The sequence below is a fragment of the Taudactylus pleione genome, unplaced genomic scaffold (genome assembly GCF_031769625.1).
Source record: "Taudactylus pleione unplaced genomic scaffold, aTauple2 ptg000073l, whole genome shotgun sequence".
Taxonomy (NCBI): Eukaryota; Metazoa; Chordata; class Amphibia; order Anura; family Myobatrachidae; genus Taudactylus; species Taudactylus pleione.
Genome location: NW_028284475.1, coordinates 7,121,415 through 7,138,944, shown reverse-complemented (window position 1 = coordinate 7,138,944; position 17,530 = coordinate 7,121,415). Strand labels below are relative to the sequence as shown.

The 17,530-nt window shown below is 45.5% G+C and overlaps 1 protein-coding gene across 1 annotated transcript in view; it reads right to left on the bottom strand.

The window, feature by feature from the left end:
* Positions 1-10,621: 10,621 nt before the first annotated feature.
* ARNT (aryl hydrocarbon receptor nuclear translocator) overlaps positions 10,622-17,530 on the bottom strand; it is a 32,948-nt gene continuing 26,039 nt past the window's right edge. The window contains exons 17-21 of the mRNA XM_088467653.1: positions 14,977-15,079; positions 14,099-14,246; positions 13,720-13,864; positions 13,238-13,380; positions 10,622-12,527 (exon numbers count right to left, since the gene is read on the bottom strand). Coding sequence (XP_088323779.1) covers positions 12,438-12,527; positions 13,238-13,380; positions 13,720-13,864; positions 14,099-14,246; positions 14,977-15,079 — 629 coding nt within the window. The 3' untranslated portion in view covers positions 10,622-12,437. The remainder of the gene's footprint in view (positions 12,528-13,237; positions 13,381-13,719; positions 13,865-14,098; positions 14,247-14,976; positions 15,080-17,530) is intronic.

Sequence of the window (17,530 nt, the reverse complement as noted above, 5' to 3'; positions counted from 1 at the left end):
TGTCTACACAAATATACAAATTATTCTACTACCTGGAAGAATAGATTCTGTACGGTACACACACGTCAGTAAAGACTCAGGCAAAAAAAAAAAAACATAAAACAACGCAACGTGCATAGCATAAAAAATAAACAATGTTTAAATAATCTTGCAGTTTTATCCATCGTGTGTTGTAATTATGACCTGGACAAACACTTTTGGCAACCAGTGAAATGTATCAAAAATAATCTATGTAACACGTCTGGAGACAGGATAATTAAATAAGAAAGACGGACAGTGGCGGAGAGCGATGGTTTTGGCCAGACACTTGCAAAGGAATCGGCCAGGAGCTTAGTACAGAAAGAAAAAGTTAATGTATGAATTATCGACTAACGCAAAGACAAATCGACTCGTAAGGAAACATACTACCAGACCAGTAGAGGGTGAATTTCCGCCGACAGGAGATTTTGGATTCCTCTAAGGGGGCTAATGGCACCACCATCACTATTAAATGAGATTTAGAGGGTGGAGCTTTCACAGACTTCCCACCAACCTATTATGAAGATCTGGGTACACGCCAAATGCAACTCGCAATGTTGTATGTTTCACATGCCAAAAATCTTTTCTAAGGAGACCCATTGCTCGTCACGCCTGGCAGCTATTCCATTAACAAAACACTTAAGATATTTGACATTTTAGTTTCTTCTTATCAAAGTTAAGAGTTGGAAAAAATTGGGAGGAGAGCAATGGCCCAATGCTGCTCCTGTTGCCAACAATGAGGATGGTACTGAGACATATAGTTCTTCTTGTGGTCCTGCAGATTATGAAAGTACCGGTGCTTAGGCCGATCATAGAGCAACTCTGCGGCAATTTGCAGAGGAAACACGCAGCAATTTTCACCACTTGACCACTAGAGAAAAGAAAGTAGTAAACCACTTTATCCATTAGGGCTTGATAAATTAGGGGAGATGGTAATGTTTTGACTCAGGGGAAAAAAAAAAATTAAATTACATTGCTTTGGTGCTAAATCGCCACCTACATAGGCGGCTCCCTATACATGATGTTAGGCTTCTCCGGCATGGTAGTCATTGTTATGACTAGATATGTCAAATACATCTTGACCTAGGGCTGAGGTGATCAGAGTACCACCCCTGTACTTGTTACAGACAATTTACTATATTGATGGAAGTGGGAATTGGACACATGGAGACCTTTATCAGAGGTGTATAGTGTGAGAAAGAAAAAGTGTCCTAGGGGGACAAATATGTAAATTCAGCCCCCAATCTATCCAGACTCCAGTCCCTTCATTAGTGAAAGAAACCTTTCTACTGCAGGATCCATAGGGTATCCACAGGGATACCTTATGGTATAGGTGATGGCTCTGCCGTTGGGCACCACATAGTTAAACTTTCGGTCCCATGATGCACCGGGGCCTCCTCTCCTATACCCCGCCCCCAGGCCAAGGCATCCTCAGTTTCGTGGGTGCCCGGCGGCCGGAGATCGGGTCACCACACGGGGGCTGCTCTGACAGCCCCTGAAGAACTTCAAGAGTGGCTACACGGACAGTCCAGTGGACGTCCGTGATACCACTCCGACACCCCGCCGGCGCCAACCACCGGTACTGATCCGGGGAACTCGGCGGGCCCATGGGGGGTCCAGCTAGCAGGGAACCCCCAGGGGGCCTGGGACTGTGGCCGGACTGCCACTGAACCTCTTGGATAGGGGGCTGGAGTGGCGCGGAATCGCGCTCCAGCATCCTAGAGGTTAAATGCATGCCAGGGGAGCGCGCTTCCCTGTTCAGCACAGGCGGTGCCTTCCCCGCTGCACACAAACCGCTTTTCTCATTGAGTTCAGCGGGCTGTCCCAGCATTACTCTCCTGGGCCCGCCCACTCTCCGGCGGCCATTTTTTGTGTGCAATACGCTGGTCTCTACACGCGGTGCGGTGCCTGGGCCCCCCTGCATACCTCTCCTCCATAGGTCAGTGTATGCTGCGCTTTTTCCTTGTAGACATAGATCTATTGGTTGATAATAGCGCTATCGTGCAGGCTGTTTTCTGCTTTGTGTGTGACTTATGCTAGCGCTTTGTGTCGGATTTCTACGCTCAGACATTTTACTAATCTTCCTCCCTTTAACCCTCTCAGTACCAGTACTGTCAGGGAGGGAATTACCTCACAGTCAGCAGGATTTACAGTGCGGTGGGTCACACTGTTTATGACGATTCCCCACAATTTGGCACCCCTCCCCCAATCGCATACACTAAATGTAATGTAGATATGGGTGAGAGTGTTGTGTTTCAGGAGGTCTTAGGTACATCTTGCTATGCCCTTTCCTGTACTCCAACTATGCCAGTGGTATCACTCCCAGGGGCTCAGGACCCGTGGGCTTCCCTGGCCCAGGCGTTAAATAATTTGGTGGATCGGTTGTTAGCCCCTCCGGTGTTCCCACCAATGGGGTTCCAGCAACAGGCGGTCATCCCGTCCCCTGTTATGGGGGTTTCGGGACTCAGATCCCCCTGCGGAACCTGTCTAGGTGAATTCGCTGTCCGCTACGGTGCAGAACCTGACGGACACGTTACATGATCCTTCGTCTAGGCCTGCTAAGAGACTGTTTTTGTCACATCTCATCACACAGTATAATGATGCTGTTGACATATCTTCTGATGTAGGTGACTCGGACATAGTTTCCACTTCCTTGGGAGTGGACTCAGACAAGTCTGCAATATTTATTCCAGGTCTAATTCGGGGCCATGCTAAATCATGGACGACGGCCTGCCTGCAGTTACACCTTTGTATGCTTATTTTAAGCAAGTTAAAGGTAAGGTTGCTATTTTTCCCCTATCTGGCCAGTTGGTGGATCATTTAGAGGAAGCGTGACAGTCTCATGGGAAAAGATTTCAATCTCCAAAACGGCTGGCTTATGCATACCCTTTTGCAGATAATTATTTGACTAAATGGGAGTCTCCCCCCACCCAGGTGGATTCTCATGTGACTCGTTTAGTGAAGAGTGCAACTCTGCCTACGCCGTCCATGTCATCTCTGACTGATGCCACGGACCGTAGGGTGGAGGTGTGTCTCAAGTCCATTTGCTCCATTGCCCAAGGTGCCTCCTGACTGGCCATGGCCGTCTGCTGGGTGGCCCGGGCCATGGAGAGTTGGGCGGATGCTCTGGAGGCGTTTTTTCCTCCAGAGGCTTCCAGTGCAGATCGTACTGGTGGGCAACCTCCGAGATTTAGCTGTGTACATTAACAAAGCAGCTTTGGATATTGGCCTACTTACATCAAGGATTTCCGCAGCATCAGTTTCTGCTCGTCGCTCCTTGTGGTTGCGGTCTGGGAGAGCGGATGCTGAATCCAAGAAGGGATTAGCATGCTTACCTTATAATGGTAAGGTTCTGTTTGGCCCTGATTTGGACGGCAGCCATATCTGCTTGTCTTCCGTCTTCTCCAGCCCCATCTGGGCCAGGGACCCCGTCCTTTTGGCCTTCTCGTCCCAAGGGTAAGCCTAGGGTCAGTCCTTTCTGAGGCCCTCCGGGACCAAAAAAGTTGCTTAACCCAGGAAACAGGGTTGGAGCACTAGGCGTCCAGCCTCCAAGCTGGACGGCAAACCCTCAGCCTGACGGAACAGGCCTCCCCTAGGGGGACCCCAGGGTGGGAGGCCGAGTTCTACAATATGCCCAGTGCTGGTGTCTGACCATAGCAGACACTTGAGTAAGGGAAGTGGTCTCTCGGGGGTACGCCCTCTCCTGCTGTAGCAGGCCTCCCCAGCAATTCTTCACTAAGGGTTTCCCCTCAGACACGCTCTATGTTCCAATCAGGGGTCATAGTTCGGTCCCGTTTCCTCAAAGGGGGACGGGTATTATTCCAACCTCTTTCTGGTACAGAAACCAAACTGTTCCTACCGTGCTATTCTCAACCTAAAGTCCCTAAACAAGTTTCTCAGGGTACCCCGAGTCATGGAAACCCTACGTTCCATTATTTTGGCCATGGAACCTGGGGAATTTGTGGTGTTGCTGGATTTTCAGGATGCTTACCTCCATATCCCAATTGCAGCAACTCATCAACGGTGTCTCCAATTTGCTGTGTTGGATCACCATTACCGGTTTCAAGCTCTACCGTTTGGCCTCCCTACGGCACCGCGGGTGTTTACCGAGGTAATGGTGACCCACCGGCGCTTACAGTGGGTTCGCCTACTACCTTACCTGGACGACCTTCTCCTATTGGCTGGGTCTCCAGAGGTGTTTTGCTGCCATCTGCAACTGAAGATATCTGTGTTGCAGGCTCACGGCTTGCTGATCAATTGGAAGAAGTCCTCCCTCATCCCATCCGAGAGAGGGCTATGTCTGGGTGCGCTGTTGGACTCTCTTCAACAGAGGATCTTCCTGACGGAAGAGACGATCTCTGTGTTACAGACAAGGATTCGCACTTGTCTCCAGTGTCGCCGAGTGTCCATTCACTCGGCGATGAGATTACTGGGCTCCATGGTGTCGACATTCGACATGGTGGAATATGCCCAGTTCCACTCCAGGCCCCTGCAGAGGTTGCTTCTCTCCAGGGGGACAGATTGCCCGGTCGAATAAGGACCAGAGGTGCGCCCGTCTCTGACCTGGTGGTTACAGACAGAGCATCTAAACAAGGGACGGCCATTTTGGATTCCGAACTAGGTCCTACTGACGACGGACGCCTGTCTCCGGGGTTGGGGCACAGTGACTGGTCCACACGTGCTTCAGAGACAGTGGACCGTAGAATCGAACCTTCCAATCAACATACTGGAACTTTGGGCGGTGTTCTGAGCCCCACAACACGTCAGACTCTTCACGGGAATCCCGTGCACGTTTAGTTAGACAACGCCACCACGGTGGCTTACATAAATCGTCAAGGAGGAACTCTAGGTTGGGAGGCAGGCAATCTCCCAGCCATATCGGAGGTGTTCATTCCAGGAGTACTCAACTGGGAAGCGGACTTCCTCAGCCGTTTCGACGAGCATCCAGGGGAATGGTCTCTTCACCAGGACGTGTTTCAGCTTCTAGTGCACAAGTGGGGTCTTCCCAAAATAGACCTGATGGCCTCCAGACACTACCGCAAGCTGCGGGTGTATGGTTCCAGAGCAAAAACACAGGGTTCCCCTGGTAGACGCTCTGGCAGTTCGGTGGACCTTCCAGTCTGCGTATCTGTTTCCTCCATTCTCCCTTCTTCCTCGAGTACTTCGCAAGTTCAAGCAAGAAGGGGGCAAGATCCTGTGGTGGCTCCAGCTTGGCCCAGACGTCACTGGTACTCAGATCTTTAGAGTCTCTCCATTGACACTCCGCTGCTGTTGCCTCAACTTCCGGACCGGTTGTCTCAGGGTCCTTGCCTTTACCCGGTTCTGGGTCGTTTGCCTTTAGGAGGGATGTCTCAAGAGCCACGCCGCCAAAGACAAAGGGGTTCTCCTGCTATGTGGTGCATACCATGCTTGGAAGTCTGTTTCTGCCAGGATTTACCACAGGGTGTGGCATACTTAGACTGGTGTCGCCCCAGGGGGTACGATCCCCAGGTATTTCGGATATCTATGGCTTTCCTACAGGCGGGCCTGGACAGGGGTTTCCGCCTCGCCTTTTTGAAGGTAAATGTGTCCGCACTGTCCGTGTGGTTACAGCGTAGGATTGCTACGCTTCCTGATATCCGCACCTTTATGCAAGGTGCTCTTCGCACTCGGCTTCCCTTTGTCCCTACAGTGGCTCCTTGGGATTTGGTTGTGGTCCTTTGGGCTCTCCAAGAACCTCCATTTGAACCCCTGGGCTCAGTGGCCTTCAAATGGCTTACAGTGAAGATTAATTCTTCTAGCAGTGGCTTCTGCTAGAAGGGTGTTGGATTTGGGGGCTCTGTCATGTTGCCCTCCTTTTCTGATTTTTCGCAGGAACAGGGCGGTACTTAGGACCCGCCCTGGTTTCCTTCCTAAGGTGCTCTCTAGTTTCCACATTAACAGGGAAATTATAGTATCTGCCTTTAGCCCACCAGACCTTTCAGCAGGTGAGGCCTCATTGGATGTGGTACGTGCCCTTAGTATCTACATGGACCGTACTAGTTCCCTTCGGAAGTCTGACTCTTTGTTCGTCCCCCATGTTTCCATAAGAAGGGTTGACTGGCCAATAAACAGTCATTGGCCAGGTGGATTCGCTTGGTGATCTCCGAGGCTTGCACTCATGAGGGCCTTCAGTGCCGCCCTCTGTTTCTGCTCATTCTACTCGGTCTGTGGATCCCTCTTGGGCAACTTGCCGTGGCGCCTCGGTTGTTCAACTTTGTAAGGCGGCCACGTGGTCTTCTGTCCATACCTTTGTAAGGTATTATGCATTTGATACCTTTGCCTCTCAGGATGCTTCCTTCGGGCGGCAGATTCTCCTTTCTGCACAGGAGCGTCCCCACCCTTGAAGGTACTGCTTTGGGACATCCCCAAGGTATCCCTTTGGATACCCTATGGACCCTGCAGTAGAAAATAAGAGATATGGTAAGAACTTACCTTTGTTATCTCTATTTCGACGAAGTCCATAGGGTTCCACAGGGCGCCCACCCTGTCGCCCTGTGCTTCAGATGGGTTTTGTTCTGGTCAACAGTTTCCCGTCTCCTTCTATGTGAGAGTTTGGTTCTTGTGTGTTCCAGACTTTCTTCTCTCTGTTCTTTCCTCCTCCGGCCTATGGCTTTGTACGAAACTGAGGATGCCTTGGCCTGGGGGCGGGGTATAGGAGAGGAGGCCCCGCTGCATCCTGGGACCGAAAGTTTAACTATGTGGTGCCCGACGGCAGAGCCATCACCTATACCCCAAGGTATCCCTGTGGAACCCTATGGACTTCGTAGAAATAGAGATAACAAAGGTAAGTTCTTACCGTATCTCTTATTTTCTTAGTAAACACCCTCATCTATATAAACAAGTACTGCCATGGGAACATTTGCAAGTAGTTGTGTTTAGAGAGAGTGTACTAAGGATGTGGTGACAGGGTGTAGGAAGGATGTGGTGAAAACGTAGGAAGTATGTGGAGAGGAAGGGTGCAGGAAGGGTGTGGTGAGAGGGTGCAGGGTGTGGTGAGAGGGTGTTGAAGGATGTGGTGAGAGGTGAGACTGTAGGAAGGATGTGGTGAGGGTGTAGGAGGGGTGTGACAAGAGGGTACAGGAAGGATATGGTGAGGGTGTGGTGAGGAAGGATGTGGTGAGAATGTAGGAAGGCTGTGGTAAGAGGGTGCAGGAAGGATATGGTGGGGGGGTGACTTAGGGTTAAGGCTAGAGGAAGGGGGGGTTAGGCACCCCCCTGGGGACTTAGGTTTAGGCGGCGGGGAAGGGGGGGGTTAGGTTTAGGCACTTGGGGGGTGGTCAGGGTTAGGCACCCCTAAGGGAGGGTTAGGGGGTAGAATAGGTTAGTGAATACTTACCTCTCGATGATCAGGATTTTCACTGCTGCCGGGATGCCGTTGTTGCGATTTGAACCGGTTAATCATATTGAATCCTTTGAATGCACATGGCAGTGAATGGCAAGAATCAGTGGCCCCACACACTGGCTGATTGCGGTGGAGGCATGTGGGCGGTAACCAGGGGTCCACCATAAATGAAACACATTGTGACTCAAGGATTGTTGTATAGTCTATTTAACTTGGAGATTTGCTGTTTGTTTATTGCAAATTACTTGCAGCATAAGAGTTGCTTCATACTTGGAGTGAGGAGCTTGTGGTGGTTGCTAATATAATGTAAAAAAAAAACTTTGTTTACTAGAGCAAATATTCAAGAACTAGGCCTGTTCCTGTGATTATATGGCACACAATGGCGCATACTCTAGGTGTTGCTGGTGGAAAACTTTGTGTATTCATTTCCTTCTCACTGCTCAGTAACAAGTGTCAACCTACCGTCACCAGTCCTTTCAGTTCTGGCCGTGATGCGGCTGAGCCGACACCTGACTGAGCGCGGTCTTTAAATGTCCACCCTGGAGCAGCACACGCTCTTGTGTTTTGTAATTTAACACCTTGATAGTGAATTAAAAACTTGCTTAGTGAAGTGTAAGGGGCATTACGATTCATTATGCAGAGCTGGTAAGATGGGCTTAGCTTAAACTTCTGTTTAGCGCATAGTCAGGCCTGAAACAGCTGCCATATTAGAAGATCCGATAGCAAAACCTGCATGATCGTATTTTAAAACACAGTTATATTGTATATGCTGGGAGCTCAGATTTATCTTTTTGCACTTATTGGTGTGATAGAGAGGGAGATAATGAAGCAGGCACTCTAATGGGACAGGTTGATAACTTTTCATATTAGATTTTTTCTGTCATACATCTATTTTCAGTTTTTAAGCTGACATCAGGTCACATGAGGCCAGGTCATCAATGTAGGTAGGTGAAAGGCTGCCAATACCATGCCAAAAAGAAATATTTTATTTTGTTATTAAGAGGCACTTGTATAAAGAATTTCAGAAATGTCACACTCTACTGAGATATCTTGGAGTAGCCAGAAGAGAGACATCTTCTAGTGGAATAAAGCTTAGGAAGTCACCAGAGTGTTCCTGTCTGCTTTCACTCAGTCTACTTAAGTATTAGAACACATAAGCTTATCACTGGTTATATAATACAATTCTATTACACACTGTACCAGTAGTGGGCAACAGGCGTGTGGTCTGCTCACCTGAGGCTCCAGGTTCTTCCAGCTTTATCCCCCATCAGTCCTTCTCTTTATACTATATGCCCCATATTCCTCACCTCCGATACTTCATCCTCAGCCCGGCTCTTAGTCAGTACTAACAATTATGCCCAGCATCGCCTGATTTTTTTTTTTTATTCCTTTCCTCCCATTACTACCAGAATGTCTGAAGTCTCCAGAGCAGACATGTCTTCAACCTGATGGTTACTTAGATGGCTGATGTTCAGGCAAATGGGCCGACGGCTGCGCTCTTGTAAGCAGTAGCGTATCACAGAAGCCGGCAGCAGGCTTCTATTTACACCAGACGTCACCCTGTGGCACTTACAGCAATCAGGCCCTATGGCTGTACAGAATAGGACTTCCCAGGTGACGTAACATAAAATGAGCAGAACCTGCAACTGCAGCGACTGGTTTTGCTAGTTTACTTCTGATGCACGGTTCAGGCATCCATAGGAATACCTCTTACTCTGGCTGACTGCTATCCTTAGGCTGCAGGAAAAGATCTTTTGCTGGTAGTAATGCTCCACCAGTCCAAAATGCTACAGATAATTTAATTTTATAGGGGTAAATTTCTCATGCAGTGGTTTGCGGCTTTTGCAAGCCACCGCTTCTTGCCGTGTTTAAGCCCAAAATGTAAAACTGCAACTATGGGGGTATTCAATTAGGCTGTGATGTAATTTTCGCCTGTTTCAATTATCCCCGTATTCAATTTCAAAGATTTTTCACAGGTGCGAAAAGTCTTTGTTAAAAAACGGGGATCAGTTTTCACCATGAATACATGGTTTAAAAAAAGTGCAGAATTGGGGTTTAGGGGTGCAGGCTTAAAAAGAAAATAGCCTGTCCCCTAAAACTAATCTGTGTCAAAAAAAAATTTTTTAAGTTTCTAAGGACACCCCAAAAAATGTAGTTTAATTTTGGGGTAAAAAATAACAAAATACTGGGGAACAAACTTCTAAACTAGCGAAATTGATTCAGGGGGTGTTCCCAAGTGCGGCAGGTGTTTTCTTCATTGCGGGTAGTAGCGGCAGGTGCATTTTTGAAGAATTTTTTAAAAATAACTTTAGGGACTTAAAAATATGCTTGCACCCATTTTCATGTACCCTAAATTTGATGGAAGTAGTTATTTTTTGCAAAACAAAAAAAAACAAAGTGCTATTCTTCACCGGCGCATTTATGCACCTGCCGCGGCTATTTAAAAACCCAGATTACCTTCAGCAAGCAAAAACGGGGGTACCCATAGTGATCCCCCATGTCTGGACATCTTTAGGGGGTGTGCCAGGAACATTCCCTGGATTTTTCCATACTTACCTTTCCGCCTGGTCCCATTTTCGCCGGATCCTAATTGAATACGGGGATAAAGCGGGCACGCGCCCGATACTTTATCCCTGAAAAACCTGTGATGATGGCGAAAAGTCCGACCTCTGACTTTTCGCCATCAAATTGAATATGGCCCTAATTTGGACTTAATCACGCCATGAGAAGGCAGTTTCCAAAGTCTGCCACTTAGTAAATGTACCTGCTTGATGCAAAGTGCCACCTTTCATTGACCTCACCTTTAATAGGAATTATTAAACCCCTTGTGCCCACCCTCACATAGCAACCAAGACTATCCTGCCTGTGAGAGAGCCACCGCTGCAGGTTACAGAGCAGAAAGCCCCATTTGTTCAGGCGGATTCACTTTCACTTTTTTTTTTTTATAGAAGTCCCGGGATCAGCACAGAGAACCCCCCTACACTGCAGGGGCTGCTTTCTCATACTTGGTGCACCTGTCAGGGATCCAAAAACAGGACCCCCCCTACATTACACTACGGGATAACACAAAAAAGGTGGGGGATTGAAAAGTATACAAAACCCCTTTAAAAAGATTCTAGATCATTTTCTTATAAAACGATATACACAGTATATCGATATGTTGATTTCTTTAAATCTGTTTGATTATTACAGCTGTAGAGATAAATATACTAAACAGAAATAAATGGACATTTTCCAGGAGCAAGTAAAAATTCTCATAAAATTATATTATTTCATATAGTATACACATAGAACACTTTGCACAATAAAAATGTTTTGAAGTAAACGGAAAGGGAGAGACAGGAATAAAAGGTTTGTCCTGAAGAAGAAACGTGTGTAACAGAATACAAACAAAGATATAAAATCTGCGATAATCCTGCCAACAGCACCAATAATAAAGCATTTCATTTACACTGGCCAGATGCAAGATGTCTCATTATTCGGTATACAAGTGACACATAGCCACAGACGTGTGATCAAAGCACAACACAGCTGCAGCCGAATAACTACACCTGCAATCCAACTATGTTCTTCCAATATTAAACAGCATTCTATCTCTGATTAAACGGACAATGCTTGTTTATATCATGATAACGTCACTAATGTATAGCACATTATATCCATTTAATAAACGGAAAAAAACTGTCTGGGATTAACATCCTGAGGTGATCATGCCTAAGAAGTGCTTACAAGGAGGCCATTTTGAAATCTGTATAAACAAGTCAGCCATCTTGCGGTTACTAAACATGGAGTGAAAGCTATCTCAGGGAAAATACCTACATCAAAAAAATAACACTGACAATTATAGCAAGGCCCCTTCTATCTGTATTAGAGCAGTGTTTATATAGCCTATAGAATTTAATGTAAATTGGTGGGACTACTTTCTTCTCTTATCAATGGGGGCAATTCAATTCAGTGCAATGCTGAATAGCCCCGGGAGGGAGCTCCCGTAGCTATTTAATTCACTGCGCTGTTATGGCGACTAACAGGATTTCTTCTCGCACCCCTCTGAAGGTGCGAGGAGAAATCCAACTAAAGTGGCGGCCGCGCGGCTGATTTACGGCTTAGTGCGGCCGGCACTTCAGTCAGAGAATGCCGGTTTTCGCGCTTTAGAACAGGCATTTTCCGACTTATCCAATTACCGACCAGGCAGACAGCGCGGTGAATCGAGCTCCTGGACCTATAAAGCATCGCGCTGAATTGAATCTCCCCCCCTTGTGTGTTCCCTATAGGTCTCGGGAATCATATGGATTGTCAAGAAATGTTTGGTATAAATATTTTCTTTGCTAGATAAATAATTAGGTACAAAAAAATCCCAAAACAATGAAATATGTACTTGTTTTAAGCAAAGTATTAAATTATTGAAATAATAAGCAGAATATGTTGGACATCTTAAGTGTCCCGCCTGTGTATAGTAATAACCCAAGCATGATTAGATAGTCTGCCCCTGACGGCTGTACACACATCGCCAAGTCTTCGCTAGAGAGAGCGCAAACTTCTTCCCTCAGGCGACAAATTCCTGCCCTAACATTATAAAAGGCACCAACTATATTTGTGATTATCCTACGCACAAGTTGTCCCTGATAGAGCCTAAAAATATACCTTTTAGGGTCATTTTATAGTCCATATAAAAAACTTGAAATGTTTTTTTTTTTTGGGTGACTACATAATTCACGTGTGCTTTTCTTTGTCTTCTGAGTCATAATTCTCTAGAGTAGAAAACAAAATGAAATCAAAATCGGTGGCACAATGTGTGGTTTAAAGCTGGTGAGGTGCAGAGAGCTACGCGGTTACGTCTCTCCTTGGTTCTCAAAGAAGGCAGTTCTGTGGTGTCCCTGTATGGATTCCGTCCATTTCCTGAAGTCAATGTCCTTCTCATGGTTTCCACTGCCCATACCACGATTGGTACATCTCCTCTCCTTAGGGTACATTAAGAGAAATGAGCAAGTGAGGTGGAGGGAGCCGAACTAATGCTCGTTTGTAGACTTCTAAGTTCCATTTTGCGCTCGCCCCATTTTTACTCCGCAAAAGATTGGAACATATTGAGCTCGGAAAACTCTTCATTGTTGTAACTTGAGGTCTGATCTCCCAGCATAGACAGCATGTCCTAAATGGAGACAATAACATTTATGAACACAAATAAGCTTTTAAGGTAGCGTGATTTTGCTGCACGTATACAATATGCTACTAATCCAAAATTGTGAAATTAAATCAGAAGGAGAAAAACAAAAACATTTAAAAAAAAAATAAAAAAATTGAAAATTTCAATAAAGTAAACTAAAAGCAAATATTTTTAATTGACCTACAATGAGGGAAATAAAAGGGCATAAAATCCACACCCAAGTGGGTTTTGTCCTCTACAGTCGGCAAGTATTTGCAGAGGATGAGCCCCACTCATCCACTTCGGCAAAAGGATTAAGAAAGCGTCACTGGACCAGTATATGACAATTTGGAATTTTCTAGGAGTTTAGAAGATTCTGTAATACGGAATTTGATTTAGTCTACTTTCTAGAACACTTTGTAAAGATCACGGGTGTTATTTTAGAAACACTTCGATCCCAAATTCAGAGGGAAGGACCGTCATCTTCCCAACTATGTGGATACAAATTGCAGCATGTAGTGGCCCAAATAATTTCTGATGTTGACCAAGTCCGTGGATAAATCTGATCAGGCGATGTCTGCGCCTTATCCTCCCAACCCTACACACTCTATGCTGCTTCACAGGACTTCTCACATTGCATTACTGATATGATCGGACAGAATCGTAGTGAATAGCGGTATTTACATTGCTTTACTATCGAGCAGTATCAGACTTACAGGGAACACCTCTGACTGGCTGGCTTGCGGCTGGACGTGAGAGTCTGCAGTGCTCTGGCTGTGATGCTGACTCTGCCACTGTGGCCAAACTGCCTCCGCTGCCCGCGTCTGGAAGGGTACACGCTGCTGTCCTACATCAGTGGCTGCAAAGACATGCCAGGGAATATCAATACAGTGAAATGCTGCCCCAGGCCTACCTACTTTAGGTCTCTGTAGGTAGAGAGTATATGACAGAAGGGTCCGGACAGTATAAGTACACACTCTAGAATGAGGGGGCATGTAATGCCTTTACATCACAGTGTAACGATTTCTAACCTTGCAGTTTAAATTCTACCTCCCTCTTCGGGATTATTGTAACTTAACCTAAACTCATGCGGCAAACAATCAAAACGGACTGAAGCAAGTATGCCGCCGTTGTTAGACCTCACTGCAAAATCTGGTGGACTAAGAGGGGGAACAGAGAATCGGAAGCCATTCATCACCGAAGCTGTTGGTCCGGCTGGCCAGGTTGGGGTAAGTGGCTCCAGCTGGAGAAGAAGTTGAACTTTGGGAGGACAGTGGGCTGAAGTTGGCGGGCGTTGTCTGGAAGTTGCCCATTCCAAATGGAGGAGACTGGGTCTTTGCTGCCTGCAAAAACAGATCAGTACGTGAGGAGGTGAGGAATACATCCCCCTACAATCAGACAGGACTAGAACGTCAGGTTTAATTGCAAATAGAAAAAAACAAATACTACACATTTACTGCTGTAACTAAAATAACCTCTAAGAATAATCAAATAGAAGAGACAAAATAGAAGAGACAATAAATCTGCTCTACACACACACAAACACAAACACACACAAACAAAACAGCTTTACATACCTGAGCTGTGAAAGATGGCCGTGTGCCAGAGCTCCAGTTGGTGCCGGTGACCTGTGTGGGGCTGGTATGCCGAGATATCTGGGCCAGGATCTGCCCTGCTGACACAGGTTGCTGGATAATGTTGGCTGGAGACACCATCCCGCCAGTCCTGGAACAAGGACAAGACGAGCAACACTTTTACACACTGCCCCCTGGTGCACATAGAAGGACTAGTTTTACATCAGAAGACTAAGCATCAGCTGCGCCAAAAAACTTCACACAGGACAAGTCAGAAAACTTTGCATCTCCAAATTGTCCCTAATGTAGACGTTTGCATCCATGCTGTAAGACAGTCTCATAAGCATGATGCCGACACATGTTAAGAGCATACTTTACTACTTTTGAAAAAGCATTTTAGGGAGATTGTGAAAGCAGCACCTATGAGCGTGGCGGTAAAGTGGGCGTGTACTGCTACATCTGAGAGGCGTGTCAAACTTGTTTTACATCAAGATTTAAACAAGCCCCAAAGCAGTTACGATCTACTTGTTTATGCAAACACACTGATACTCTTCAAAAATGCATATAGCCATAGGGATCATTGTGCCTTATAACCAATACAGGGAAATGATACTAATGATCCCATTTGAATGTATACATCCGTTATTTTCTTTATATAACCACTTCATAATGGGGGCAAGGTGCAATCAGAGAGATTCCTGGACTCTTCAGGGAGATTGCTACTATTTCAGGGAGTCTCCCTGACAATGAGGGAGAGTTGGCAAGTATGGTTAAGACCCCAATATTTCTGTACAGTCACATGATTTATACTTTCTGCATACCATGTCTATTATGTATATACTGCAAAATGGCATGACCAGGTGATGGATATAATTTCTTACCTGAAACCGTCCACAGGACGAGGGGCGGGTGTGAAAGTGCTGGCTTGTGGGAAGAGTTGCTGGTTACCAGGGACTCCGCTAGGATTAAGTGCTTTGTTCTGGTCTGATAGGAAAGGGATAAACATGTCTGAGTTCAGGGAAACCAGGTCTGTGCCATTCAAACTACACATAAGTTGAGACATCAACATAATGAGACTTCAACATTATATGCTTTACCACAGATATGATACTCATCCAATAAAAGCACTATACAGTCGGATGCATAAATATTGGGACATTGACAGAATTTTTATATTTTGGCCTCTATTCACCACCACAATGGCTTTGTTTCATTTCAAACAAGATGTGCTTTAACTGCAGACTTCCAGATTTAATTTGAGGGTAATTACATCCAAATCAGGTGAACGGTGTAGGAATTACAACGGTTTCTATATGTGCCTCCCACTTTTTAAGGGGCCAAAAGTAATTGGACAGACTAAACAATCCTAAATCTAACTTTCACTTTTTAATACTTTGTTGCAAATCCTTTGCAGGCAATTACAGCCTGAAGTCTGGAACGCATAGACATCACCAGATGCTGGGTTTCATCCCTGGTGATGCTCTGCCAGGCCTCTACTACAAATGTCTTCAGTTCCTGCTTGTTCTTGGGGCATTTTCCCTTCAGTTTTGTCTTCATCAAGTGAAATGCATGCTCAATCGGATTCAGGTCAGGGGATTGACTTGGCCATTGCATAACATTCCACTTTTTAGCCTTAAAAAACTCTTTGGTTGCTTTTGCTGTATGCTTCGGGTCATTGTCCATCTGCACTGTGAAGCGCCGTCCAATGAGTTCTGAAGCATTTGACTGAATATGAGCATATAATATATAATATTGCCCAAAACACTTCAGAATTCATTCTGCTGCTTTTGTCAGCAGTCACATCATCAATAAATACAAGGGAACCAGTTCCATTGGCAGCCATACATGCCCACACCATGACACTACCACCACCATGCTTCACTGATGAGGTGGTATGTTTTGGATCATGAGCAGTTCCTTTCCTTCTCCATACTCTTCCCATCACTCTGGTACAAGTTGATCTTTGTCTCATCTGTCCATAGGATGTTGTTCCAGAACTGTAATGGCTATTTTAGATGTTTGGCAAACTCTAATCTGGTCTTCCTGTTTTTGAAGCTCACCAATGTTTTACATCTTGTGGTGAACCCTCTATAGTCACTCTTGTCAAGTCTTCTCTTGACTGTTGACACATATACACCTACCTCCTGGAGAGTGTTCTTGATTTGGCCAACTGTTGTGAAGGGGTTTTTCTTCACCAGGGAAATAATTCTTCTGTCATCCAACACAGTTGTTTTCCGTGGTCTTCCGGGTCTTTTGGTGTTGCTGAGCTCTCTGGTGCATTCTTTCTTTTTAAGAATGTTCCAAACAGTTGATTTGGCCACACCTAATGTTTTTGCAATCTCTCTGATGGGTTTGTTTTGATTTTTCAGCCTAATGATGGCTTGCTTCACTGATAGTGACAGCTCTTTGGATCTCATATTGAGAGTCGACAGCAACTGATTCCAAATGCAAATATCACACCTAGAATCAACTCCAGACCTTTTACCTGGTTAATTGATAATGAAATAATGAGGGAATAGCCCACACCTGTCCATGAAATAGCTTTTGAGTTGATAGTCCCATTACTTTTGGCCCCTTAAAAAGTGGGAGGCACATATAGAAACCGTTGTAATTCCTACACCGCTCACCTGATTTGGATGTAATTACCCTCAAATTAAATCTGAAAGTCTGCAGGTAAAGCACATCTTGTTTGTTTCATTTCAAAGCCATTGTGGTGGTGAAAAGAGGCCAAAATATGAAAATTCTGTCAATGTCCCAATATTTATGCACCTGACTGTATATGAGGCTGCACAGACACTTGCACAATTTCCTCTTGTATCTTCTAAATAAATATACAGTAGCTGCAGTGACCCTGTCAGGGGTCACAAAGAGCAACAAGGGTGTTCTGCATTACATCTATTGTGCAAAATAGTTCTCACGGTTCATAACGTATTAAGAGACCCACAATCTACAAGTGGGGGGAAGCTCTGAAAATTAGAGAAGAAAAATGTGGTGCTGTCCAGCGTAAGCACAGAGATTTATTGTAACTTTGTAAACTACACTGGAACAATTACAGCATCTGACTGGTCACTACCGGCAACAGCAGCTTTTACAATTGCGCCAATTTTTTTTTACAAATGCTTCACTTTCAGGTCAGATGTCCAAACTCACTCTCAAAGTCGGGGTACGATGTTCATTATATTTACAGATCCATCCAGCCATGGGTCTATTACCGAGTGTAAGCTATACCTCCCACATAACAATAGGGGATTTATTGCAGAGCACTAGGTATGGGAGATAAAGTTTTATCCATTTTGATTAAAAATGGATAATTGTTTTTCCTCTCGACATGGTCCTAGAAGACAATCAGGAATGCAGCCTAGCTTGGTCTTCTTGCTACTGAAATAATGCCTCAAAGTTATTTTTGACACAGGACGTTGTTCTTTAACGCTGACC